The sequence below is a fragment of the Notechis scutatus genome, chromosome 2, assembly GCF_049901735.1.
Source record: "Notechis scutatus isolate UNSWTSFEM ecotype Mainland chromosome 2, rNotScu1.2, whole genome shotgun sequence".
NCBI classification, from domain to species: domain Eukaryota; kingdom Metazoa; phylum Chordata; class Lepidosauria; order Squamata; family Elapidae; genus Notechis; species Notechis scutatus.
Genome location: NC_142010.1, coordinates 219,721,253 through 219,748,662, shown reverse-complemented (window position 1 = coordinate 219,748,662; position 27,410 = coordinate 219,721,253). Strand labels below are relative to the sequence as shown.

Genomic DNA, 27,410 nt, shown 5'->3' with positions numbered 1-27,410 from the left:
ATATATTTTATCTTAAGATACACCACAGCATACAGCACAGCAATAACCCAAAATGTTTATTATGTTTTTTTTAAATAAACAGATATTGGTTTTTGCTATGCTATAAAGAGAATGCAAGGTAATAATTTTATTCTGCTGGGGACTGAAGAAAGAAATACATTTTACTTCTATGGCTGCCCTTCTTAGATACATAATTCTGGACAACTTAACAGTTCACAACAACAACAACAAAACAAGCCAAAAATCCCTGTAATAAAACAATGTTATAGTTAAAAACAGCCAAAATATTTATATGATCTGAAAAGAGACCAGTGTAAACAAAGACTCTGCCCCTGTGGAGAAAATTCTATGGAGAGTTCCTGAAACCGTAACTTTTATACTGCTGCCATCACAAAGGTTTCCAGTGGAAGCTAACACTGCCCTAGATTTCCAGGCAGCCTAGATCCAATGTATTTATAGTTGCTATTATCAAATCAAATTGTATTTATTTCTCTTAACATGGTTAACCTTTGTGTACTAAATAAATATCACACCAATTGTATAATTATTGGGTACTTTTGTGATTATTTCTTGCTGCCTTACATTTAATGTTTTCATTTTGTTTCTAAGCTGATATGTGATTGTAATGGGAGCCAGTTTGGTATATGAGTTAAGGCATCAGGCTAGAAAACAGGACACCGTGAGTTTTAGTCCTGCCTTATGTACAAAGCCAGATCGGGCCAATCACTTTCTGTCCGCCAGAGGAATAAGCAAATGGTAAATCTCTTCTGAAAAATCTTGCCAACAAGCAGGGACTTGACCAGGCAGTCTCACAGAATCAGACACAACAAACAGAGGAAAATCAATGAAGAAAAGGAATGTAATAAATAAATAAAAAGTAAGGTTCTACATTTAGACAAGAAAAACAAAATGCATAGGTACAGTATAGGTGATACCTCACTCAATAGTGGTAACTGTGAGAGGGATCTTGGGTGTCCTAGAGATTGAACAACCACTTGTCTGAAATGTTATAGAGTTTCCTGCCTAAGCAGGGGGTTGGACTAGAATACCTCTAAGGTCCCTTCCAACTGTTATTCTATTCTAAAACGTCTTTCTTTTTATGTAGTTATATTAGTCCAAAACAAAAAGAAACCAAGCTTTCCTACTACAAATGCACATTACAAACTAATGTAATTGTTGGACTGTAACATCTGTGACCTAATGCCTGAATAAAAAGCCAAATCTTACTGATTCCAATGCAATTTCCCCTAAAATGGTTCATATCCTATGAACTGTCTTCCCATAAATGAATCTTCATATTTGCTCTATTTCCATTTTCATTAAGTTTTATATTTTTTAAGAGCAAAATAAATAAATCATTAAGAGAAATCATTGACTTTAGTGACACCATGTTACTATATGATTAAAGTCCTGTCAGTTACAGGCAACTGTACGCAGGCTAATTAAGATCACAAAGGTGACTTGTTAACTTGCAGTTAGCACTTTTTAAGGAAGTGCTACACTGCTGAGAAAAGCAGCTCAGGAAGAGATTTTGTTTAGGCAATCTCTTCACTGTGAGGGGAAGATAAAGAAAATGGGTCAGGCACAGAACAACAATGGCAATTGACTGTAATGGCAAATGTGATGGAAAGAGAGAAATGTTGCAAAGGTAATAAATGTGGGCATTGATTGCAAAGTTACATTTTCATCTTTATAACTCCAAATATTTGCTGACTGAGGAAGTTGCTAAGCAAGAACTGCCTGGAATATTGCGATATTTCAGAATGCATGTGAAGCAATTCCCTTTGTTTTACCCCCAATTAAGAATGCAGGTTTCTCCTTTTTTGTTTATTTCTCTGAAGTGTTTAATACTTTTAAAAATGCTGTGCTCTTTTGGCATTTATGACAGTAATCCAAATGGCAAAAAAACATAAAATTGTACATTACCAAAGAGGAAAAGCAAGACAGTAGTATATATATTACAGAACTCCTTGTTAATTACTGAGGAATAAAACAAGAGTATAATATATTGTAAAAATGTATTTTATGGAAGTCTAAATTTTTCTGTGGGGGTGATTCTCTTATGAATTATTCCTTCAGTTACATTTGCCATTTTGTAAACCAGTCTCATTTCATGTGGTGATGGGCCTAGTGATTAGTTACACGATGAGCCAAACGATGCATCTTCACAATCCTTACATATTACTAGAAGCATTCCTTATTAGATAGCATTAATTACATATAAAGACTTAAAAATATAAAAAATAGTGATACCATAAACCAGTTTTAATGAGCACATAGCTGGTTATTCCAGAGTCAGTTGTAGTGAAATAGATTTAGTTTGCTGTGCTTCCTTATGCCCGTGTACTGCTCCTACTCCTCTTAGATGTTTTAAAAATTCCTTTTAGATTTTTGTTTTATATTTTTAACTTTTCATATGTAATAACTTATTCTGATGTTTTTATACTTTTTAACTGTATCCCACCCTCTTATACTGGTCTTTGCCTGTAATAAAAAGATTTGATTTGATTAGTGCACAAAAGGATTTGCCCTTTTATTCCATAGCTGTTTAAGCTTAATGAGAAGTCTTTGAAAAGGGACATTATCTAGGGCTTTTTGAAAACTCTAGACAGTTCCTATTGGTTCATCTTTCCACATACTTATTAACACCCTCCAAAACCTCTGTTCAATTAATTAGGTAAGACTTTCCCTTAGCAAACCCATGTTGGGTATTCCTAAACATAGCCTGTGTCTCCAAAAGTTTGGTAATTTTATCTTTACCAGTGGTTTCCACTAACTTCCTTAGAACATATGTTAAGCTGACAGGCTTCAACTCCCTGTAAGGCTTTATTAAAAGTAAAGACCCATTAGCTAACTTTCCAGTCCACCTCAGAGCCCAAGTATAAAGACAGGTTGCATATTTTAATTAACAGGTCTACAATTTCAACTTTAAAATTCTTAATAAACCTTGGGTAGATGCCATTCAGGCCTGGTCATTTGTTAATGTTCAATTTGTCAATAAGATCTAGCACTTCTGTTATCACCAATATGTCTCAATTCTTTTGATTGTTTTCCTGAAAACAGAAACTTGGGTTTAGGAAAGAGATTGCAAAAAGCACAATCTCTGAGGCTGTCATAACTTGAATGGTGGTACTTGTTTGTAAGTTGAGGGCTACCTATGCAAGTGTTCTACACTCATGCGGTCTGTCTACCATCATAACTATTCTAGAAGTTATATATTTATTTAAATGTAATATATGTTTAGCCTGTTTTAATATATGTTGAAAATATGATTTTAAGTTTTTGTTATATTAGAGTTTTTAAAATTTAAAATTTGAACTTTAGCCCCTCTTCTCTCTTAAGGGTTCTCTGATTCTATCGTGATTGCTAAGGGCAGAAAGCTCAGCAGTTATCTCAAGTCAGAAAAGCATTTTAAAACTGCACCAAACACAGGTATATCTTCCCCCTAAAAACCGCACATTTAATTTCTTAATCCATTTGCCTCCCCTTCTTATGACCAATTTCCACCCAATTTCTCTGTTTCTCCTTTGCTCTCAGCAAAACTGTATACATACAGTGCAATATAATGCTGGAGTACACAACATATGAACATATATATATATATAAATTTTCTACATTGTGTATAGACTATACAGTACGTATAGTATAGCACAGATTTTTGTTTTTGAAAAATCATTTTATTATTAGAATGACATACCGTGATTGGAAACCAAATTCATTATGTTCCTCTTCCAGACCACTACTATCACTCTGCTCTTCAGGTTCCTGTTCCTCTTTGCCTGGAAGTGTCTCCCAGCTTTCATCACTGGAGGACTGATCTTTCACAGTCACAGAAAAATAAGAAGGCAGGGATGCAGACCATTCACCATCACTGCATTCTGAGCTGCAATTTGAGAGAGTCCAGTTGCACTTAAAGATTGATAAGAGTTAATATTTGCCATGATTCAATCGAGCTGAGCATAAAATGGAAACGATCCAAATGCATGTCTAGCTTTCCCTTTGGGTATGGACATGCTCAATTTTGGATGATTCTGTCCATACAAGTAAGGCTATAATTTCCTCCTAAAATCATATTACAAAAAAGAAATACAAATTCTCCTAGGAGAGACCAAACAGAAAAAGCTACTGCTTCATTCATCCAGAAATCCTAATCTTGCCTCCTATTAAAGAAATAACATAAAATATTTGTAATCTGATGGGAATGTTCTGAGAAAGGAGCACCAAGAAAGTTAGGATCTATTTTATTAAAAATCCCCACTCGGGTATTACACTTTAGATTCCTCAGCAGCAGACTAGACTGGCATAATGCAAAGAAAAATACTTTCTTTAAGCTCATTTCTGATATGAAAATGTATATTTAATATAGGACTGGCAATAAACATCTTTTAGGCTTCTAATAAACATGTTGAGAACATGATGAAACAATCAATTTTATGGACATTCATATATTGATCTTTTTTTCTTCTTATACATATCTAAATTTTAAACAGAAACGGCAAATAAATAATAAATGAGCAGGCAGATGGTATCTTGCTAGCATCAAATATGCTAAACGTAATTTGTTCCTTTGAACATCCTAATTATCAACCATATCATAAGGAGCTAGATACAGAATACAAATTCCTGAATATTTTAAGCTTTTATTTTTATATATAAATTATGATCTTTGTACTATTTGTCATTTATCCCTTGTCCTCAACATTACATAATCCCAGTTCTGAACTATTTGCTAACAGGACACCACTGTAAAATTCCAGTACTTTCCAATTACATTTAAAATCTAAAGCCTTTTCCTAATGATATTGGACAGCAATGACTTTAAGCACTAAGGGAATGATTAATAGGAAACTTGGAGTGCTGCCAGTTTTAAGACATATAATGACTACTTCCATTATTTTCTATTTTTCTTGATTATTAAATAACTTACATCACAAAGGAGATTCAACATACAAAACAAAAGGGATATAAATCTAATGTAATAATAATATGGATAGAAAAATAGCATTGGTTTTTGTTTAAACAAATCTTGAAAATTTCATTTTCATTCAAATCTAGGCAATATTTTTACTATAAAATACTTTTATCATCCTAAAATTATGAAACTAAAGCCTTCTCATTAAATATTAAAACCATAGACACAATTTCAGAATATTTATGCTTGTGTTCCAAATCCACTATCCCCTTATTTTAGGTATATACAAAAAAAAATATCTCAATCAGTTTGAGACTTCTAGAAATTCTCAACCTCCATCTTAGGCTTCCAAAATTTTCTTTGTATTATTTGAAGGTATGTTTCATCTTCAAGAGACCCCAACTGTACACAATGGGATATTCCTCACCCACAAGGAAAGCGAGGCAATAACCTGGGAGAAAGGTTGGAGTAATGTATTAATCTTAGGTTAATGTTTCTTTCTTTGGAAGCCAGGTTCAAGGTACAAAGCAAACTGAGCATTTATCAATTCTTCAACACAGTTTTAAAGAAGGAGGAACATTTCTGGCAGATTCCTATTTGACAGAAATATAGTGAAAAGTAAGAAAATGCATTCAAATATTCAGGAAAAATATTGTAAGCACTGATCTAACATCAATACCTGGGAAGATACTGGAAAAGATAATTAAAAAACAGATCTGCCAACACTAGAAATAAGTGAAGTAATAACTACCAGTCAGCACGGCTTTGTTAAAAACAGATCATGCCAAATCAATCTTATTTCATTCTTCAACACAGTGACTAAATAAGTAGACCAGCGAAATATTGTGGACATAATATACTTAGATTTCAGCAAGGCATTCGACAAAGTAGACCACAACCTACTTTTTGGTAAGCTATAAAAAAGTGGGAAAGATAGCACCACCACCAGATGGATTAGCAACTGGCTGACAAACGGTACTCAACAACTAGTCCTTAATGGGTCTAAATCTACATGGAGGGAAGTAAGCAGTGGGGTGCCACAAGGTTCCATCTTAGACTCTTCAATATCTTCATTAACGACTTAGATGAGGAAATAGAAGGGGAACTTACCAAATTTGCAGATGATACTAAGCTGGCAGGAATAGCTAATATCAAAGAAGATAGGCTCAAGATCCAGATGGATCTTGACAGACTAGAACACTGGGCCGTATCTAACAAAATGAAATTAAATGTAGAAAAAAGTAAAGTCCTACACTTAGGCAAGAAAAACCTAACATACACATATGGACTAGGTGAAACCAGGCTTAATAGCAGTAGCTGTGAGAGGGATCTTGGAGTCTTCGTCGACAACCAGCTAAATATGAGCCAGCAGTGTGCAGCAGCAGCCAAAAAAGCTAATGCAATCCTAAATTGCATTAACAGAGGGATACAATCAAGATCAAGTGAGGTACTAATACCACTTTATAAAGCCTTAGTAAGATCACACCTAGAGTACTGCATCCAGTTTTGGTCACCACATTATAAAAAAGATGTTGAGACTTTAGAAAAAGTACAGAGAAGAGCAACCAGGATGACTTGAGACTAAAACATATGAAGAACGGTTACAGGAACTAGGCATGGCTAGTCTAGTGAAGAGAAGGACCAGGGGAGACAGGATAGCAGTTTTCCAATATTTGAAGGGCTGCCACACAGAGGAAGGGGTCAAGCTATTTTCTAAAGCATCCAAAGGCCAGACAAGGAATAATGGATGGAAACCGAACAAGGAGAGATTTAAGCTGGAAATAAGGAGAAACTTTCTGACAGTGAGAATAATCAAAACCAATGAAACAGCTTGCCCTCGGAAGTTGTGGGAGCTCCATCACTTGAGACTTTCAAGAAGAAATTGGACTCCCATCTGTCAGAAATGGTGTAGGGTCTCCTGCTTGGGCAGAGGGTTGGACTAGATGACCTACAAGGTCCCTTCCAACTCTGATTATCTGTTATGTATTCCATTCACCCCAAAAAATCTTCCTAGTTCATTACGAAGTATCATAATCCTTTTTTTAGTGATTATGTAAGATGAACCTTCCCTGCAACTTAAGTTTCAGAAGTAGTTTTGGCAGATGTAACATTTTAATTTGAACATATTAATACTACTTAATCATATGTCAACAGGTTGTACAGTTTTGTATAATCTTCAGCTTAATCAAACCTAAGAAGTGCATTAACACTGCATTTCCACAGTTCAAAACAAATAGAACACAATGGAAAGTCTTGAAGAATAAAACTAATTAAATGAAGGGGTGGTAATTGTTTACCTTGTACTTGCTCTGGAGGGTTTCCCAACCCTTTGGACCAACTTTTGAAGGTCTGAGAATTAAGAGGAAAACTCTCTTAACCCGGGACTAAGCAACTTTCAGAAAAGAGATTTTTTATGCTTTTATGTTTTGTGTTTATGTGTATTTATGTATTGTTTGTCTTGAAAATAAAACTTGTTTTTTTTTTAAAAAAGAAAGAAAACTCTCTTTGATCGTATGAAGTCGAATATTACCTATGCATTTAATCATGTCTTACACTTTTCAGTTCTTCATTGTTCTGCATTTTTTACCTAACTACAGAGACAGTCCTGCACATAGGCAAGTTGCTATCAGATGCCAATAATATAAAATTGTTAAATGCTCTTAGGATGTTTAAATAATACCACTGAAGAAAAAATTAACATTTATGCTATTTCGTTGTTAATGTTCAATTCAGAGATCATTGAGCAGAATTCTTATGTAACAGTCGTCTTCTTACTTTTCCCCTCAAAAATTACTTCAAAAGATTAATGGATTAGCTATAATCTTAAAAACTTAAGATTGTAACGAGTGGTGGTATTCCTCTGAACACATTTGAGTGCTTTTCTATTCCAGTGAGATTATTTGGGATCCAAGCCGTGTTGTTATAGAAGTCACCAAAGTATTCTTCTTGGTAGAAGAAATTTATTTCCAAAAACAAAAGTACTGCAAACCACATTTTTGTTTAATTTCTCAAAACATTTATTTGTTTGTTTATTGATAGAAAAAATTAGATGAATACATTTAGCTAAAACTAAATGGATTGTAATATTTAAAGGTATAGTGCCTGATCCAGCCACTTGTAAGCACAACACAAAATTGGAGGAAATACTCAGTATCCTTATAATATCTGAAAAGAAATTAGAACACTGCAAAGTTGAGGATTAGGGAACTTTTTGGTCAATTTAAAATTTACACATATTAACCAAAAATATTCAAGTATTTGGAAAATGTAAAATTAAACTTTTTTTAAAAAAACTTACCTGTCATCTTCATCTTTGTTGGAACTAGATAGATTTCTACCACAATCTTCAAATTCGTCCCAGAAAGCACTATCATCTATTTTAATTTTTTCTTGAAGACTTGACTTTTGTTTCCTTGGTTCATTTTTTACTTTCTTTTCAGCCAATTCATACTCTTTGGGGTCAAAAACCATATTAGATTTTTTTTCTTTATTATGCTTTGAGATAATTTCAGCATTGCATTGCTGGTCATTCACATTATCTTTCCACATTTTACTACTTCTCTTTTCTTCCTCTTCATTCACTACAGACTGTTTTTTATCAATCTCGCTAACAGGATTCTGTTTTCTAACTTTAGGTCTTACTACCAATTCAGCTGAATTCTCTTGGTCCATCTTCATGCTTGTAGTACTCAGTGCATTACAAATTCCTACATGTGTCCTAATTGTAGACTCAGCTGTATTACTGATTTTCTGTTCTAAATCACAAGTAGAAACACGGTTACTTTTTGCTAAAGTTTCTTCATTAGATATTTTCAAAAGTGATTTATTTTGATAAACAGTATCTGATTCTATGCTAGAAAGTCTTCTAAAAGGCACTAATCTAAGATCTTCAAAACTTTTACTTATGGTATTATGACTGAAACTAGGTAGATGTGACTGCAGATCACTGAAGGAGTCCATATCTTTTTCTAACCTGGAAAGCATATTGTCCAGTTTTTCTTGAAATAGTTCTGTTTCTTCTTTAGCTAATGCGATAGCACTTTGGAAACCATCTTCCTCTCCATCACTGCTGTCTGGTTCATAAGAGTCAATGTTTACAAAGGCAATTCCATTCTGGTCATGAAGATTATTGCACTCTTCAGAAGTAGACTCCTCATTGTCATTAGAATTCTCATTGTTGGCAACATTTTGGTGATCACACAAATTGTAGCATGTTGGAGGAAACATGGAAGTATCTGTGTTGATAGCTTGGCTAGAATCAGCTTCACAAACAGGTTCTTCTGATCCAACATTTGGTAATAATGATGTAGCTACCAATGGAGAACATACTTGGACATGTGGACTGGAACCTTTATGCAGAATTATAAAGAAAGATACAATGGAAGGATAAGGCCAGTTATTGGATTATATAGTAAAACAGACACGTTAAAATCAGTAATTAAAGATGTTGTATCAATCTACAGCTTTTTTTTAACAAACCAGCAAAGTGCTATAGACTCGAGTATAAATCATCAGAACATAATGAATATATACAATAAATCATTAAGAAAAGTGGCTAGGTATCACAATAACTAAGATATTTCTCATTTTCGGAAGAAACTATATTTACAACAATTTGCAATTCTACCTCATTTTTCTATACTACACCAATAGTTACTAATATACCGTTTATTGACATGATTCCAATGGAAAAATAATTTTAAAAGTTTTAAGTTTGTTATGAATAATCAAACACATTGGTGGATACAGCTCCATTGTTCCAATTAGACACATCTTGCCAGCAAAAATTACTAAGTAAATCAGGGATCTTCTCTCATTTTGTTCAGGGATACATAAAAACAAGAATGTTCAGCTTGTTAATTAGCTCAACAAACTATATTAGAATTGTAAAACAGATAATGAAGGATCAGATGCAGCACTAAAAAAATTAATTAGAGTCACTTCAAGGTGAGATGGGCAGCAAACTAATCAATAAATAAGGATAAAGGTTCTTTTTTAAAACAAAAAGAGGTATAAAGAGCAGTTACTAGCAATAAAACAGTGTTCACTACCATACTTGACTATTCATAATAAATCAGCATTTTGACTTGTCTCTACAGCTGACTATGTATTTAAACAATGAAATTATATAATTAATTGTAGCATGCTATATAATACTTCAAAATCATTATATAGTATTAATTTGCTATCTTCATTAAGAATAAACTTGTTCTGAAAATCTTATGCAATTGCCCACTAGTAAAAATAAATTATTTTCTTATAGATTAGAAATAGGGTATTTTATCATTAATATTAAACAGAATCACTCCAAATATATAGTATTTCATTTAACATGGCACAAGTAGTGCCACTACATTGTGAACAGATGTTTCATTGATAAGATTTTATTTGATTCTAGATTTGCTTCCTCTTTCCCTTCATCAAACTTCCTCTTTAATGTTTCTCATTTAGGAAAAAAACATTATGATGGAGTTTGAGGTATTTAGTTACTGATGTTTGCTTCTGATTACTATTCTAATAATACACATAATACTTTTATTGTAATTTACATTCTATATGTTGTGAGTCAGCTTTGGTAAAAGTAATATTATGTAAATGCGTTAAATAACTACAAAGGCACTGAACATAATATTGCTTCTATGACTGCAGTAATACAATTGAGGGATATTACTTTGTACAATTTGATTGAAGAAAACTTCTAATAGCTCTTAGAATATTTAAAATGCAAGCAGATTTAGCAAAACCAATCACAGAGATTTGATAGTATTCAACATAGAAAGAACCAATCATATAATGTTAAAATTTTGAAAGGCAAACTGCCATGAAATATACCAATTAAAGCAACCCTGAAAATAATAATGAATTAGAAATTACAGGTATGGTAGAAAATAATGGATACCCCAAAATATTGATATTCAAAGATACGATATTTGAATGTATAACAAAAGAAATGAGCACTGATGACCTACTTTTATCATCTATTTTATATATGTCAGGCTGACTTAAAAATAAATAATGCAAACCGGGGAGCAGACTTGGATTACAACATAATAACTACATATTATTTAAATAAGGTTCAAATGTATTTATAGATAAAAAAGATCAATACAATATATCTAAATTATGTTAAGTTCACAACATCCTAGCTTTTTGTGCAATGGTTGCCCAAAGTCGAGTTTTCTCTGAATCAAATAATAGTAATTTGTAATTATGTGACACACACACAATAAATTTTCTTTTACAACACTGTCTAGTTCTAATCCTTCACATTCTTCTGTGTGTTGGTTTGAATATCTTTCTTGATTCATCAGAGATGGTCTAAAACTGACATAGGCATGTCTTCTTCCATATCTTCTCCCTGTAATAGTTTGATAGCCTCCTGCTGGTTTTGGCCATGTGGGTTTTCCAGCTTCCTGACCCATCACTGCAAGAGAGGGGGAGAGGGGAAAGGTAGAAAATATAATTCTAAATATAATGGAACATAGTTTTAATTAATTTAATTTTAGTTTTAATACTAAACATGTTTGTGGTATAAATATAAATCCTAACAAAAGAGTATCAATTAAAGCAAATAATCAATTACCACAAGATTTTTTCAATTATTCTAGGGACAGTATTATAAGATTCATGTATATTGTAATATTGGTGAATGCTCTTGGCACAACATAAAGGATTTCTAATTTTTAATATTTTAACATATACTATAAAGTATGCTTTTTTAATTTAGGGGAGCCAGAAAGCAGAATAGAAACTGCCAAACAAACCACTGATCACCTTTCAAATTCTAATGTTAGTACTAAGCAATCTTCCATTAGAGAAAGAATGACTCTACTAGAGGCTATTGCAATGTTTTCTAGCTTTAACCATGTTAGACTTTATAAAAGAAAAGGGAGAAATGGAGAAGTAAAGAAAGTATGTGCATGTGTATGCGTCTCTTTATAAATCTGGGGGCTATGGGAAATAAAATGAAGAGACTTGAAAGTTGGGGACATAGCAAGTGAGCAGATATACTGTACAAGAGTTCCAAACGGAACTAGATAAGTGAAATATTTTATATAAGCGAAACTGGAAACAAACCCATACCAGGCAGATACTAAGCATAAATTTAGTTTATTTATGTAGTTTATATCTGTCTCAATTAGCAAATGGTTTAAAATTGGTTTGCATTATCATAGGAAGATTTTCAATATTGTTATAAAAATTAGTTTGGGTAATGCCCATTTTGAAGATTTACCATTTTGTGATACTATACAGTGACTTATACATTTTCATACTGTACATTAGATAAAATCTTATTGTACAAATAATCTTAGACAAAATATGTAATGAAATATTTTGTTCATATTCCTCAAAATGTTCAGTTATCTTTTGGGTGGAAACACCTCTTAATTTCTCAAAATGTTCCGTATCTATATTTGGAATAATGGAAAAGTACCTGAAAAAATAAATAAACTTTGAAACTGTTTTGTATTGTGAAGGTCAGCAACTGTCTTTCTTTATATTTGAACTTTATTTGTAAATTTATAGACCACTTTATAGTATTTCCACTGTTTTTTAGAAATAATCTTGTAAGATATGTTAGGTTGGGAGATGTTTTTCAAGACATCATTGAAACTTTATAACTATGCATACTATGCATACTGTAGGCATTCTGATGGCAAATATTTGTAATAGCATGTATAAAACCATCCACAAAATCCATCAAGCCCACTAAAAAAATAGGTTGAAAAGATGAAATATGAGTATGTTTTCTTGAAAAATTAAATTTATAGGTAGATTTCACTTCAAAATATTAGAGTAGCATTATATAATTTAAAACTCAAAACTGTATTCCAGTCTTTAGCAGATGCATCAAAACTCTGAGATACAGAGGATGAGGCTAGTTGCCTTTAATCAAAATAAAGCTTCAGACTTTCTTAATTGATCTATTCTTTTAACTGATCTATCTGATACCAGAACTGGAAGAAGTTAACTCTTCAGATAAATAATTCTAAAATTAAGAATTTTGGGGAAAAAGCTATATGTGAAACACAGGAGGAACAACATAAATAAATATATTTATTTCACGATTTAGTTCCTTCTGCAAATTATCATTCTTCCAAATTCACATTATTTATGTGAAGTTATACCTACTCCAAATTGGACTGGATTGGATGGTCTATCACATCTGAATGAAAAAATAATTCACAATTTTTCTAATCCTTTCACCTTTATTGTTGAATTTAAAATGAATTATGTGATATGCACTTTGGGCAGGACGTTGAAGAGAATTTGAATCTTCTCTGCAGGAATTGAAACCACATTCATTTCAAAGGAAAATAACAGAGACGCAACTAGCAAATATATCCAGCTACATATTAAGATGAAGTCTAAATATAATCTTGCTAGTTTAATGAAAAAAATTAATAAGCATATTCTCTTTGATATTGATTATACAATTTTAATCTATTATATTTAATCTGCATCACTAGTTAATGCTAGTAATATGATTTCTTCTTCATTTCTTCATTCAATATATTATATATTGGATTTATATTCCATCAAATAAAAATTTGTATATATGTCTGTTTACTTAGCATAGATCTATAATGCCATTATATATATTTCTATCAAAAATAAATCTTACTGATTTCAAATTAAGTGCTATGAACCCTTGCCAACATAACATAAACATAACATAAACCCTTGCCAACATTTACTTAACGTGCTTTGATTTCTGTCCACACAACCCACTTTACATTACAATTCGAGTAGTGGAATATGGTATTACAACTGAAACAAAAATGCATTTATAAGACAACTAGTAAGAACATCTAGATCCCACTTGTCCAATAAGTTAACAATTTATGATGTATAAACTGATTGTATAGGTTTAGATAAATTGAACAGTTCAAATGCCCAATGCTTATCAAGGCACATATTTCATGCTCATACTTAATTTGCAGTCATTATCTTTTCTACATCTTGATTCACATCACAATGCCAAATCTGGGGTTCTATGATTACTCCCAGTCCATTTCATCTCTGAATAATTGTCCATACACTGCAGCTAAAGTGGTTTTCTGAACTTTGATTTAACATTAACCAAAGATAGCCAAGGAATAGAGGAAGGAAGAGACCACTCCAGATAAAAGATTCCTCTCAAGAGAAAATCTATATAAGCTTATGATGTGTTTTCAATAGCTTTCGTTGCAACATCTGAACTGGCTTTTATATGTAGAAAGTTGTTCCTGAGTTCATGTATATTTTCATCAAAGTCTGATTATTTCAGAATACCTACAATTCAGCTGGGTCCTGTAAGAAAGTACTTCAGTCTGAGCCATATTTTCCCAGTATCTCTCTTTCTGCCATCTGTTTGTCCATCTGATCTATCATTTTATTTGTCCATGAAACCTGTATGATGCCAATCACATGGTTTTAATTAGCACCTTTTAAAAAATTTTAAAAGTACCTTTTATTTAAAAAAAGTACCTAAAAGAAATGGTACATTGCAATTAAATTGTCCTTTGCTTTTTATAAGCATTATTCTGTTTTCTACAGAAATCTAAATATATTGACCGTATGGGGAGCCAGAATGGTAAGTATTTTACCAGAACATTTCCAATGATGATAATCCATATGAAATTCAATTGTTTGGTTTTAAAAATGTATGGACATTATCCATACATTAATAACATCCATTCCTAAAGAATGCAATGACTTGGGTTCTAAACTGAATATTTAATAAAGTAGACTGTTTGACAAGGTAAATGATAAATTGAATTATATTATTTATATGGACAATCATATAAAATTACTTAATAAATAATAGTAAATCATTTATTGTGATGACAGTGGAATAATAATATACAATGGATCAATATAATTGTATATATAATAATTGTATATATAATAATATAAAATGGATCAATATAAATGATCAAATGAATACTGTACAAGAATATTAAATATTAATATTAATTATTAATATTAACCTTCAAGCTATCTAAGTATTCATATTAAGTATAATTTGTATTTTTAAAATTAGTACAATAAGATTAATTACACTTTAATTAAACACCTTAAGTCATCTGTTTCAGATTACATAAAATTTGCCATTAGATATTACTTCAAACTATCTAGTTATTCATGTTAAGTATAATTTGTATTTTTAAAATTAATAAAATAAGATTAATCACATTTTAATCAAGCAAAAAATGTTGACTGTTATTTCTTGTTACTTCTTATACTGAGAATTGTAAGATGACCAAAACACTATATAATTTAATATCTGAAATCTACCCTTTCCAGACCATACAGTGGAACAATCGTATATTCCTAGTCACACAGACATGGAGTTTCATACAGAGGCACTCAAATATGCTGGTTTTGGAGATTAGGCTCAGGATTATTTAAAACAGTTGGGCAATAAATACATCAGTAAACTACATGCTACAGTTTACATGGTGTCTTGGATCAGCATAAATACAGAGGGCATTTATATCTTTTAAAGCAAAGGCCTATCTTGGTGCCATAACACATATAATTAAAGAGAGCTTTGGTTTAGGAAATGTATAGATACTATATGAAAAATGTACTGGTAAGTCCAGATTTTCTGTGGGGTCTCCCTCTCCTGCAAAGCAAATGGCAAGAATTCTTTTTCTGTATGTCCCCATATCCGTGCCTTCATCTAATCTCCTGTCCATGAGTAAAACAGGCTTATAGGTAAAACCTTCCCTAAATATATTTTGTTTTCCCTCTTAAGTTGGTAACATCCGGAGACATCGAGATGTGTAAAATCTATCATGTTTTGTTACTCCTCACCTTAGAGTTGCAGTGATTGAAACAGAACCAAGAAAGGCAAGCTAGAGACGGGGAATAGTAGGGAATGAGAATAGCAAAATTCATACCAGTATAGCCTTCTGCTGACTCAAAATTAGGGGAAGGGAAGGAATAGTACTATAATTCTAGTACTATAATTCAGTGATGCGATCTATACTTGAAAAATAAGGAATTGCTCTTTTTTGCCAAAAATATGATAGATCTTTTGCATAGTTTCTTAGAGTTTATTTTCCTAGGGTTTACTAGTTTATAGCATTTGAGCTATTAAAAGCACACCTTAGAATTTTTTTTCTAGTAAATGAACAACAGTCAGCAGTCTCTATTTGTTCCCAGCTGATTAGTTAGTGCATTACTGGAGGATGAAAAAGTTATTCCAGTTTACACTAATTTTCCTCTGCAATCCACTTTCATGTGACTTTTATAACCTAGTGATACAATGGTAGCTGGTAAGTTTTCCATCACCCAAAAATGTCCAGTTATTTAACAAAAACAAAAACAAAATGCTTTTATTTACTGGAATTATGTGAAATGTATAGTTTTGGATTAACAGGATGAATATTTATTTATTTTTAAATTGAGAATACTCTGGCTCTGATCTCTCTGGGCACAATGCAGAAGCAAATTAATTGTAAATATGCATTTTGCATTAGTTGAAAAATGTTGGATTTTCATTTTTAAAAAGGTAGCTGGGAAAGCTTGAAACTTCACTCTCAAACTACATGTAGTTCTCACAATGAATGCATCAGAATAGAGGATTTTGTTTTGATTCAGCATTTTCTAACCTGCTGATTTACAGATATACTGTGAATACAACCATAGAATTCCCAGCGTATCAACTGTCTGATAACTCGAGTTACAATATACCTGCAGGGTATTTCCAGATTACTGTTTAATCTAATTATTATATCCTAGACATCTTGTATCTGCATAGACCAGAGGTACCAAACTATTTCTTTGAGGGCCAGATCAGCATTGTAGTTCTCTACGGGACGGGGGGGGGGAGCAGGTGGAGAAATGGGATGGATGCCTCCTACAGCACCCTGCCAGCCAAAATGGGGCACGGAGGGGGCCACGTGGCCTTCCATGCCCGGTTTTCAGCCTGGACGGCCTTCTGCAGCACTTTGCCAACCAAAACTGGACACTGGAAGGGGGGCATGGGCAGCCTACTTGTGCCTCATTTTTTGCCTCCATGGTCTCCTGCAGCACTCTCCCGGACAAAAATGAGCCACATGGAGGCCCCACAAGGCCTGTTTTCAATGTCCCCGGCCTCTAGCAGCACTCTGCCAGCTGAAAACGAGCCACATGGAGCACCCCCCGGCCCATTTTGGCTAGCAGAGATACTGTGAGTCGAATCCGGCCCGTGGGCTGGTCCTTTGATATTCTAGGCTGGCCTTGAGTTTTATATCCCTGGCATAGACTGTTCACCTTAATAGGACATTGATCAATAGTATAGCATACTATTAACTTATAATATTCTATTTGGATAATACCCAGTACTTAAATTCTTAGTACTTACATACTTTTCTAATCCTCAGGATCTTAAATACTGACCTAATCACACTGAAAGTCTGGAAATAATAGATCATCTGGGAATTAATAGGCATCTGGTGAATCTGGTTGATCCAAGTGATTAGATTTGGCATACATATAGTTTCTGTTATAGACAACATGGATTAGAATCAACCCATTCTCATATTTATATCATCTCAAAAGTATTTTGAATTATCTCCACTGATCAGAATATGCAGTTTTTGAGGGAAGATCCTTCCTCGCCCATTGTATGGAAACTAAGCGACTTCAACTCTATCTTACCAGGTTCATTCATTTTGTCCAATTATGATAAAGGTGGTCTTTCACCCTGCTTTAAAGTGCAGGCAGTCCTTACTTAATGACCACTTGTTCAGCAATTGTTTGACACTGTAACAGTATTGAATAAGTGGTAGCTCTGTCTGCTCCTCAAAAGTTCTGGCTGTTGCAGCATCCCTGCAATTACATGGCTACGACTTTTACTGGTTTCCTACAAAGTCAATTGTGAAGTTGGCAGGAAATCACAAACGGTGACTTTGTGACATCCTCTCTTAATGACAGCATGGGATTTGCTTAAAAAGGTACATTTTTAATAAATCCTTTCAATAAACAAATAAAATTTATAACCACCATTTATTTTTCACTTTATAGCCAATTTCCTGTCTTTAGCAGTTTGCCTTTGAATTGGGTATTCCAAAACTGTAATTAACAAGTTGTACAGCCTGAAAGAGTTGAAAAATTATACTTTCAAGCACATATAAATGGCTAACTCTTTTTTTCTACGTTTTCCCTATAAATCTTTTAGAACTTTACTTTGAAAGTAAGTTTTCCTTCTGAGACATTTCTTTAAAGAAAATGTCTTAATAAAATGTCTTGTAGAACATTTACAAGAAAATGTCTTGTAAATCTGTTCATACTCTCTTTTAAGATAATATTTTCTTATATCAGTTCTTATATCAGTATAAAAAAATCTTGTATCTTATTTTACACAGCTTAAAATTACTGGAACATTTACACTGAATTACAGCATATAATATTTCACTGTTGCCAGCTAAAAAGTGAAATGCTCTTATAACTCCAGCATCAGCCATTTTGAGATAACTATTTTTATTACACTGCTCTCCTTCCAGGCAATTTCATTTTAATTTTTGTAAAAAATATTGTACACAACACACAAATGCATGTTAAGTTTAAATCACCACAAAAGGTACATAAGTGCCTAACATCTTATCCTGATACTTTCATTATTTATTATGCATTAATTCATTTTGTAATATTTCATTGATTCAGGTTATATGCTATTAGGTCCAATACAGACCTATTGCCTCCTGCATCCTCTCACATTAAAATTTCTTGTGGGGTCTTCTTTCTCTAACCACTCAGTTTTAGAGCCTCAGCAGAATCATTTACATATCTGTGTTTCAATATGGATTTCATGCAATATATGAAGTTATTCCTGATACAACAATTATGTAGTTATTTATTTCTTTTGCATATTTTCTGTATATTATAAATATCAAGCCAGTCATGGCTTGGATCAGTATGTATTTCAGATATACCTAAATCTCCAAAAACTGCTTTCCAATAATTACCAAGAAAAAATGGATATGTTATTTACTAAAGCTGTGTAAGCACAAAACAGCATTATGTACTTTTACCACCATGTGAACATATTAGAATTGGGAGAACCTTACCTTCATTTTAACTGTGGCAAAAGAATAGGTTTAACACTCTAAGCATAGATCTTAGAGTGTTAATTGAACTTAATAAAACCTGCTCCATATCAACTGACCATCATATAGCAGTTTTTACTACTAAAACATTTAATGCAAGTGCACTATAAAGGTAAATGTAAAGGTTTCCTCTATCTAGTTGTGTCCAATTCTAGGGGGGAAGTGCTTGCTATAAGGGGCCGTGTTCATCTCCATTTTTTAGCTGAGGGACCCAGCATTGTCCAAAGACATTTCTGTGATCATGTGTCCAGCATGACTATACGTGGAGTTGCAATGAATGCTGTTACCTTCCCACCTAAGTGGTGGTACCTCTTTATCTATTCGCATTTGCATGCTTTCAAACTACTAAGTGAGCTGGAGCTGGGGTGACCCCATTATGCAGTGCTCAGGTCTCAAACCTGGACTGTCAGGTTTCCAGCTGACAAGCTCAGTGTCTGTAACCGTTGAGCCCTCCCTCCCCAAGTGTATTAAATGCAGGATACACTCTGCCACATTATAAATGAACATTTGAAAATGCATCTTCAATTTAGACATTTTAAAAATTAAGAAGAACAATACCTGATTAAGCACAGCACCCACTTTCCATTTATTAAAAATGTGCAATTTTTAGAAGATAATGCAATTAATCAAAATCAAATGAATGTATAAATACAAACAAGCTTTCTCATTTTTATTTTAACCAGTACACCAAACCTTTACCCATATATTTCTTATTTTCAGCTAAGGGGGGAAAAAGAACGTTAAACGCATTTTTCTGAGATAATGCCTAACTTTAAATATCCTCAATTCTGATTCATGGATGACATAAGTCATCAGTTGCTTATCACATAGAATCATTTTATAAAAGAACATAACCTTTTCTGACAAAATATTGGATCACAGAGCTTGATGGTAGAGTGAAAACAAAATGTTTAGCAAGACTTAGAATAAATGTTCTGATATTCTTTGAAATATTAGTTAATGGCTAGTTTTGATTGGTAAAGAGCTAAAATGATATACACGGAACAAATATGGATTAGGAAAATAGAATCAATCTATGTACATTTTGCTCAAATGCATAAAGCTTTATGAATGGATAGATGATATAAGCCAAAGTGGATAAGAAATATCTATCCTATATACAGGCACAAGATGTAAAAGGGGGTGGGGGGATGATTCAGAACTGTTTGACTAGCAGGATTTAATATGCACAAAACTGATGTGATGGGGGTCAGTCTTTTTTTCTATGTACCCAAAAGTTTTAGCCATCTCTTGATAAGATTGATCTGGTATCAAATTAGAGAAAATATTTTGATGTGAAAAGAATTGTAGAGACACTGTATACATGTCTGTCCTAATGATAATGAAAGAGACGGATAAAGGAGAAAAAAACAGACTTATGCCCTTCCAGGCCGCTTAAACCAATTTCCCTCTGCCTACCTGGTTTCTGGTGTACAGTAAGCAAACACTTCAATGCGGAAGAGAGCCATTCGGTTGGTTCTGACCTAAACTGACCAATTGAGAACACATCTCCGATCTCCCCAACCCAGCAGCAGCCTGGAAAGAGTCCAAGCCTGGCAAAGCTGTCAAGTGAACCTCACCCCACCGCATTCTCCCCGTCTTCCCATTGACCCGAATAAAGGCTCTTTTCAGAAGCCAGGTCAGGGTTCAGCTCTTCAGCTCCGCAAGCCGCCCTCCCCCTTCTCCCCTGCCTGCCAGGATAGGATGCCGTGTCGTGCAACCCTGTCACCGCGCCCTCCCGACCGCTTCCTCCCCTCAGCTCAAGTGATCCTGAGGATCAGCCTCAGAATAACCCAGGGCATCAGTCCAACCGCTCACCCTCTCTCGGGCTGCGGCGACTAAGAGCAGCTCGAGGCAGGGAGAAAGCCGGCCTGGAAGGCGCGGCCTGCTTTCCCTCCTCCAACACAGGCCGCAACGCCGAGACAGGTAGGTGGCGGAGGACCAACCCGCGCCCCCGCCTTCTTCCCACCCACCACATGGGCAAATGCATCTCCGTCCCGTCTCTCGTCCAGCCATCGGAGGCCCCCAAACTCTGGACGCAGCCACTTACCTGCTTCCCAAGCCAAAGGCCGAGAGGGCACCACCAGCGGCAGTCGCAACACACGCACACATACACACAGAGGGTCTAGGGATTGAAAGCTAGCCGAGCCAATCCCGCCCGCGGCCTGGGCAATGCCGACCAATCCCGGCTCTCACCTCGCCGACAGGGGCCAATCGAGGAAGAACATAAGATAAAGATTGGATGGAGCAGCCCGGCTCTCTATGGGCTGGGCTGGGGGTGTGGGGTGTGAGGGTTGCGGATGTCTGTCCCCACCGCCTTTCTTGGGCCCTCGCCGCTTTCCTTCCGCATCCGCGACTCCACTTATTTGGAGCGATGCACAGCCTCGCAGAGCGCGCAATTCTCCTCTCGCCTCCCTTCCCCCCCTCCCCGGGACGCCTAGAGAGGATGGGCGGCTTGCTGTCATCTCAGCCAGAATCGCAGGACCGAAAGGGGCCATTTTGGCTAGTCCCTGCGAAATGTAGGAATACAGCTTAAAAGAAAGCCCTCTGTCCTGCAGTGAAAAACCCAGCCGCCTAAGTAACTGGCTGCACTGTCAAGTTCAGTCTTAGGAAGTTCGTCTTGGTATCTAATCAGAGTCCGCCTTCTTATAAATATTGATAATAAAAAAACCACCATTACGTGTCCAGCTCTCTGGGAGATAAAGAAAATATACTCGATCTGTGTGATTCTTCTTAAGTTATTTGGGGAGCGCTGTCTTCTTTCCCCTCAGGCCATCTTGACCAATAAAGTTTTTATTGTTCAGCAGCGAATTCTCTGGGAATTCAGGCAGGAGTTTTTCCGATGCCCTCGTGTCAAATCAGCAGAAACAAAACTTTATATAAAATGTAATAACATCACCGGAAGCCACTGCTACAAATTAGGCGTAGATTATTCTTGAATATTTTGGCCAGCCTCCACCCCTCATGCCCCAAATGTTCAATGTCTTGATAATACATCCTCTAATCCCCACTCCTTTAACCTCAAACTATCCACCATTGACCTCACCCCATTCCTAAGAGGTCTGTCTGTAAGGGGCATACATAAGTGCACAATCATGCCTGCCATCCCTGTCCTTTTGTCCCCATTTATTTGTACCTATTTCCTGTATTCTTACTCATGTTTATACTTATACCTATTATCTTGTAAGCGATTGACAAATCAAATAAATAAATAAATAAATAAAAATTTCTACATCCTGGTGTATAATGAGGAATACATACAATGTTATGCAACTATCGGCCTAAACAGTCGTATCGATTTAAGTCCCAAATGTGGCAAAAATAAAACAAGTCCAAGCCTCCATCCAATTAAAAATACAACTCATGATTTTTTTTTTCTAACAGCAAGGTAATTTCATCCAAGTTTTTAAAGTGTTCAGTACACATGAATATTCCTTCAGCTTGTGCATGGTCATTTTTCTTTAAATATGTCAGTGATCAAATAAGTCTTAATTTCAAAATCAGGCAGCTTTACATGTCAGTGGTGAAGAGACTTAAAAGAAATTTTCTTTCCCTTAACACCTAATTTAGCTTACAGTAAGAATGCATAGTCAGGAAGAATCGCTTTATACAGATAATTTTCTGCCTGTAACTAGGACATCTGAAATAGACTCTGTGGCTTTTTGAAAATATAAAATACATAGGTTGAAAGGCATTTTTCTTCTAGTATAAAATAATGGCAATTAGAAAACTGATCAATTCTCCACATCATGGAAAAACAAGTATCACCTTGATGCTACTAGGAAATACATAAATTGCCTTGTAGTAGGCCAAATTATTTAGACACCGAGAAAGCTCTCTGGTCAACACTGTATAACACTAGTACTTGCAATCTGATGTTTGTTTTATTAGAGATCCAAAGATTACACTGCAGACCTACATGCAAAACAATTTTAGTCTATACTCTATAACTAAGCTATAAATAAACCTATAAAACATTTGATGATATTGCAACAATACCGTAATATTTTCCTGCTGCTACATTTACTTTGTTTTTATACCATCTACATAAGTAAGGGAATAGCAAATAGTTTTTGTTTTGTTTAGTTCAGATAAAGTATGTAGAATTAAAAGAAGGCATAAAAAGAAGGTTAGAAACATCTCACTTCCATTTCTCTGCAGATAAATGCTATTTATCAAATTTATAATAAAATTGAAGTCTTCTTTGATCCAGGTTCACTTCTGGTCATTCGTGTTTACAATCAGAGTTTTCTTGGCAATAAGATATAAATGATTTGCCAGTCAACCTTATAATCCTGGTACTCCCAAGAGTTCATTCAGCTACTAATCTGATCTAATCCCATTTCAGACACTTTTACATGACCATCTAATTGGGGAGAGAAACAGCTTGTGTTTCAGGAAGATATAAATGGATGAACTTGTTAACTCGTTAACCCACCATGAAGGCAACCTCAGGTTTTCCTGTTCCAGTCTTAAGGTCATGCTTCCTGCCTTTAGCCAATAGAAACCTAGCTACTTGGAAAATTTGTACAGTAATACCTTGGGGGTAAAATTAGGAATGAGAACCTGCCCTACTTTTAATGGCTTCCTAAGGCTGCTGGAGGCATGTGTATACCCCTCAATTTCTGATTAGTGTTTCCCAGATCAATATATCTTTGGGCAGGTGTGGGAGAAAAGGAAGTAGTTTTTTTTAACCTCTTTACTCACCAACATTCCTAATAAAGCTGCCCCATCCACTCTTAGCACTGCTAGATGCATCAAAAACACGCAACACCACATCTCATGCTATCAGTTCTCTGATCCCAGTCAATTGGTCAGACTAGAGTTAGAACAGTGGTCAAGAACTGGTAGGCTACAGCCCACTGGTGGGCCATGAGAAAATTTTGGTGGGCCGCAGAGAAATGTCCCCCCCAAAGCACCCCCCAAATCCCGCCCACCCACTGGCTCCCACACTTCGGCCGAGCACAAACCTGCAAAAAGCAGCACAGCTCTCGCCGGGCAGGACGAGGTAATGGTGCTATTGCAGCAACAGGTGGGCTGAAGCAGCAATGGAGATGGCCGGAAGGTGCAGGAACGCCGCACTACTTGCATTTGCGCGGCACTCCCGCAGCTTCCAGTTTGCCTTTCCTGGCCTGGGCTCTTCCTTGATGGCCATGGGCTGTAGGGACGGCCCAGGGCAAGAAAAGTACTGGCTGGTGGTGGTGGGAGGGGGCAGAGTGGGCAAGTCTGCGCTCACCATCCAGTTCTGAGGTCTGGAATGGGGTGTCAGCATCAGTTTCCTCATCCCTCTTGGTGCTCTGCTCTGCTGCCCATCCCCCACGGCCATCACTGCCCAGGGAAAGCACAGGAAAAGCAAGCAGAAACATAGCTCTTGCTGGGGCAAAAGAGCTGAGATCGAGGAAGGCACAGGCAAGAGAAGACAGAAGCTGCTGCCTTTGAAAAGTGCTGCTTTCTGTTGCCTGTGCCTTCTGATCTCTGCTCTTTTGCCCCAGTGAGAGCTGTTTCTGCTTGCTTTCTTTTCCTTGGAGGGGGGTGGCAGCAGAGATGTCAGGGCTGCTCTTCCCCCTCAGCAAGCCAGGACTGGAGGAATGTGAAGAATTGTGTGCAAGCGCCGGAGTAAGGCATGTTGGAAAAGCCAGCACACCTTTCCAGTGCGCTCTCCTCTGTCCCAAAGTGAGATTGAGTGGGGGGAAGGGTAGGAGGGAAGGAGAAGCCCGGCTGGCTTTCCTTTGGCATGGGGTGGGGGTGGGGAGACCAAATGCCCAGACCAAAAGAGCGCTGAGGAAGACAGGCTCCTAATAACCAGCCTGTTTGTGCAGGCGAGAGCTCCAGCTTATCTGGACTCGACACACGCACCCCTTCAGCCTTCACAGGGAGGGATCCTTCTCTGCTTGGAAGCGACAGGAGAAACCTGGAGCTTAGCCTCGGGGAGTCCTCTTCTTATGTGGAGGCTGAAGGGGAGGTGTTGCTTGGTAATTAGGAGCCCGTCGGTGATTCCACTCTGGCTCTCCTTCCCTCCCCCAACTCCAGGAAGGCACGCCTGGCAAAGAAGGGAGAGGTTTCCTCTGACTTGGGAGAGATATGAGATAGCTCTGCTTTTCTTCTATTTGAGGGGGAGCTAGTTCCTCCCCGTCCAGATCTTCCCAGCCTCCAGGCACCATGTGGCTTCTTAAATCCTCCCTCTTTCCCACCCACAAAGAATGAGAGATGCCCCTCCTTTCCCTTCACTCTGCCCTACAGTTATGATTAAGCATTTATGATTTTGTTATAATTAAATAAGCATTTGTATGTGTGTGTGTGTGTGTGTGTGTGTGTAACATTTTTAATATTAAATTTATATTTAATATAAAAATAATTTTTATATTAAATATATTATCTTTTTTAAAAAAAATGTATTAGTGGTCCTCGGGATTTAAAATTATGAGTTTGGTGGTCCCTGAGGTTGAAAAGGTTGGCAACCCCGGAGTTAGAAGTTAATGTTGCTGGATTGTGCAAATGGATCAGAGAGTTGAAAATGCATTGAAGCATACAGCTGATAACATAAGCATCAACATGAATATTAGCATTAAGCTTTAGACTACAACATACATTATATGGTGGAAAGATGCATAGAAAAATGGCAAACAAAAACATTTGGATTAAATTTTAAAACACACTTTTTAATTTTACGAGATCTTTAAAAATGAAGGCAAAGGAAAGGCACACATAAATACATTTATAATCACCTTATTTATTAAAAAATGAATTTTCACATATTTAAACACAGGAGCATAGAAAGAAGTGATTAGTCAATTAGGGCATCCCTGCATTTTCTGACAAATTAATTAGTGGATGCTGTAGAAAATTTGAGAAATGCTGGGAAAGGCAAACTCATATTACTTACCCTTAGGAATGTATAACCTGATGCCCAAGGATACTACTGCTCCTAAAACCCTGGTGCCGCCTCCAAACGTTGCCACCAATTTAAATACATGGGGTATAATGATTTTAATGATATTTGATTGAATTATTATTTTGGACTACTTGTATCTTGTGTGAAACATTCGTATCATTATTAAGTATATCAAGAAGAGCCTTCCTCAAGCAAATATTTTACATTTCAGTTCCAAAATGTGCAGCCACATAAGAAAAAGGTTTGAAAGCTGGAACTAAGTAGCTCTATCCTGACTGTAGCAACTGTTGAGGTAATTCCCGTTAGGAGAATAAGCGCATACAGGAGACATATTTGAGAGGAGTGTTTGAATAATACACATATAGCACACATATACACTGTTCAGTAAATGTAGGTTTTTACTTCCAGAAACGTTAAGCAAAGTCCAAAATAGGCAGTCCAAAGTCATTCACAGGTAAAATCAGTCAGTTTTCATCCAAGGATAATCCAAATATCAAATTCCAGTTCATTATCAGACTTACATTAAATCCAGTAATATCAGTCAATTAGAAGAAATGGAGCAACGGCAATACTTTCCAACAGAAGGAAACAGAGATACACTCACACTCTCTTCTGAGACTCAGACTAAACAACCCAGGTTTCTGGCTCCATCTTATGGCCGTTTGAGAAACCACACCTAATCTACAGTTTTGCATTTTCTTAAAGATACAGTTTTAAAATGTTTATCCTGGTTTATATATTTCTAACCCAAATAGCTGTTAAGTGATTCATATTCCTAACAGCAACTATTGAATTGTAATTGACTTGCAGACGAAGTAGAGAGGGAGAGGGAGGAGGGGAAGAGAGAAAGGGAGAGAGAGATGAATTGGTGAAAGGCAAAAACTGATAAGCAAAAAGTCTGAAATCATAAGTTCAAGAAAACAGCAAATATGTGATTATAATTTTAACCAATAGATTATGAGACAATATAAGTTCTAATTCTGTTTGTGAGATGAACAAATACCTTATTCAAAAATTGACCAAATAAAACAAAAGGTAGTACTGATATGTCAAAATAGAAAAAAATGGATGGGAGTTATAGAAAAATTGACTTGTAGACAAAAGATTTTGCTTGGAGATCAATATAAAAAAACTGAAAAGGTCTTTGTTAATAGCTCTGCTTTATTAATATTATTGGCCAAAGTCTTAGAAACCCAAATCATGTCTATTCTTGAAAAATATCTGTCTTTCAGAAAAATAAGTACCCATGTTTCCCGAAAATAAGACCCTGTCTTATATATTTTTTTGCCACCAAAAGGCACCAGGTCTTATTTTCGGGGGATGTCATCCAGTGACTAACCTCACTTATGTGCATCACCCCGGCCTCCTTTTCACTGTCAGAGGCCTTCAGGAATTTCTTCTGCGGCTGGCAAAACTTTTCTGAAGGCCTCAGCAGCTGATAACAGAGCTCTGGATCGATCCAAAGCTTTGTTATCAGATACAGAGGTCTTCAGGAAAGCCTTGCTGGCTGCAGAAGAAATGGGCC

The 27,410-nt window shown here is 35.6% G+C and overlaps 1 protein-coding gene across 11 annotated transcripts in view; it reads right to left on the bottom strand.

Moving 5' to 3' along the window:
• PJA2 (praja ring finger ubiquitin ligase 2) overlaps nucleotides 1-21,344 on the bottom strand; it is a 41,340-nt gene extending 19,996 nt beyond the window's left edge. For 2 of the 11 annotated variants that reach the window (XM_026673050.2, XM_026673067.2), the window contains exons 1-5: nucleotides 21,044-21,120; nucleotides 14,193-14,305; nucleotides 11,136-11,336; nucleotides 8,211-9,261; nucleotides 3,698-3,883 (exon numbers count right to left, since the gene is read on the bottom strand). In XM_026673050.2, coding sequence (XP_026528835.1) covers nucleotides 3,698-3,883; nucleotides 8,211-9,261; nucleotides 11,136-11,336; nucleotides 14,193-14,235 — 1,481 coding nt within the window. In that variant the 5' untranslated portion in view covers nucleotides 14,236-14,305; nucleotides 21,044-21,120. Of the gene's footprint in view, nucleotides 1-3,697; nucleotides 3,884-8,210; nucleotides 9,262-11,135; nucleotides 11,337-14,192; nucleotides 14,306-21,043; nucleotides 21,121-21,189 lie in introns of those variants that run through there. The other 9 variants (XM_087958085.1, XM_087958086.1, XM_026673077.2 and 6 more) reach the window with 6 other exon arrangements.
• Between the last annotated feature and the right edge of the window lie 6,066 nt (nucleotides 21,345-27,410).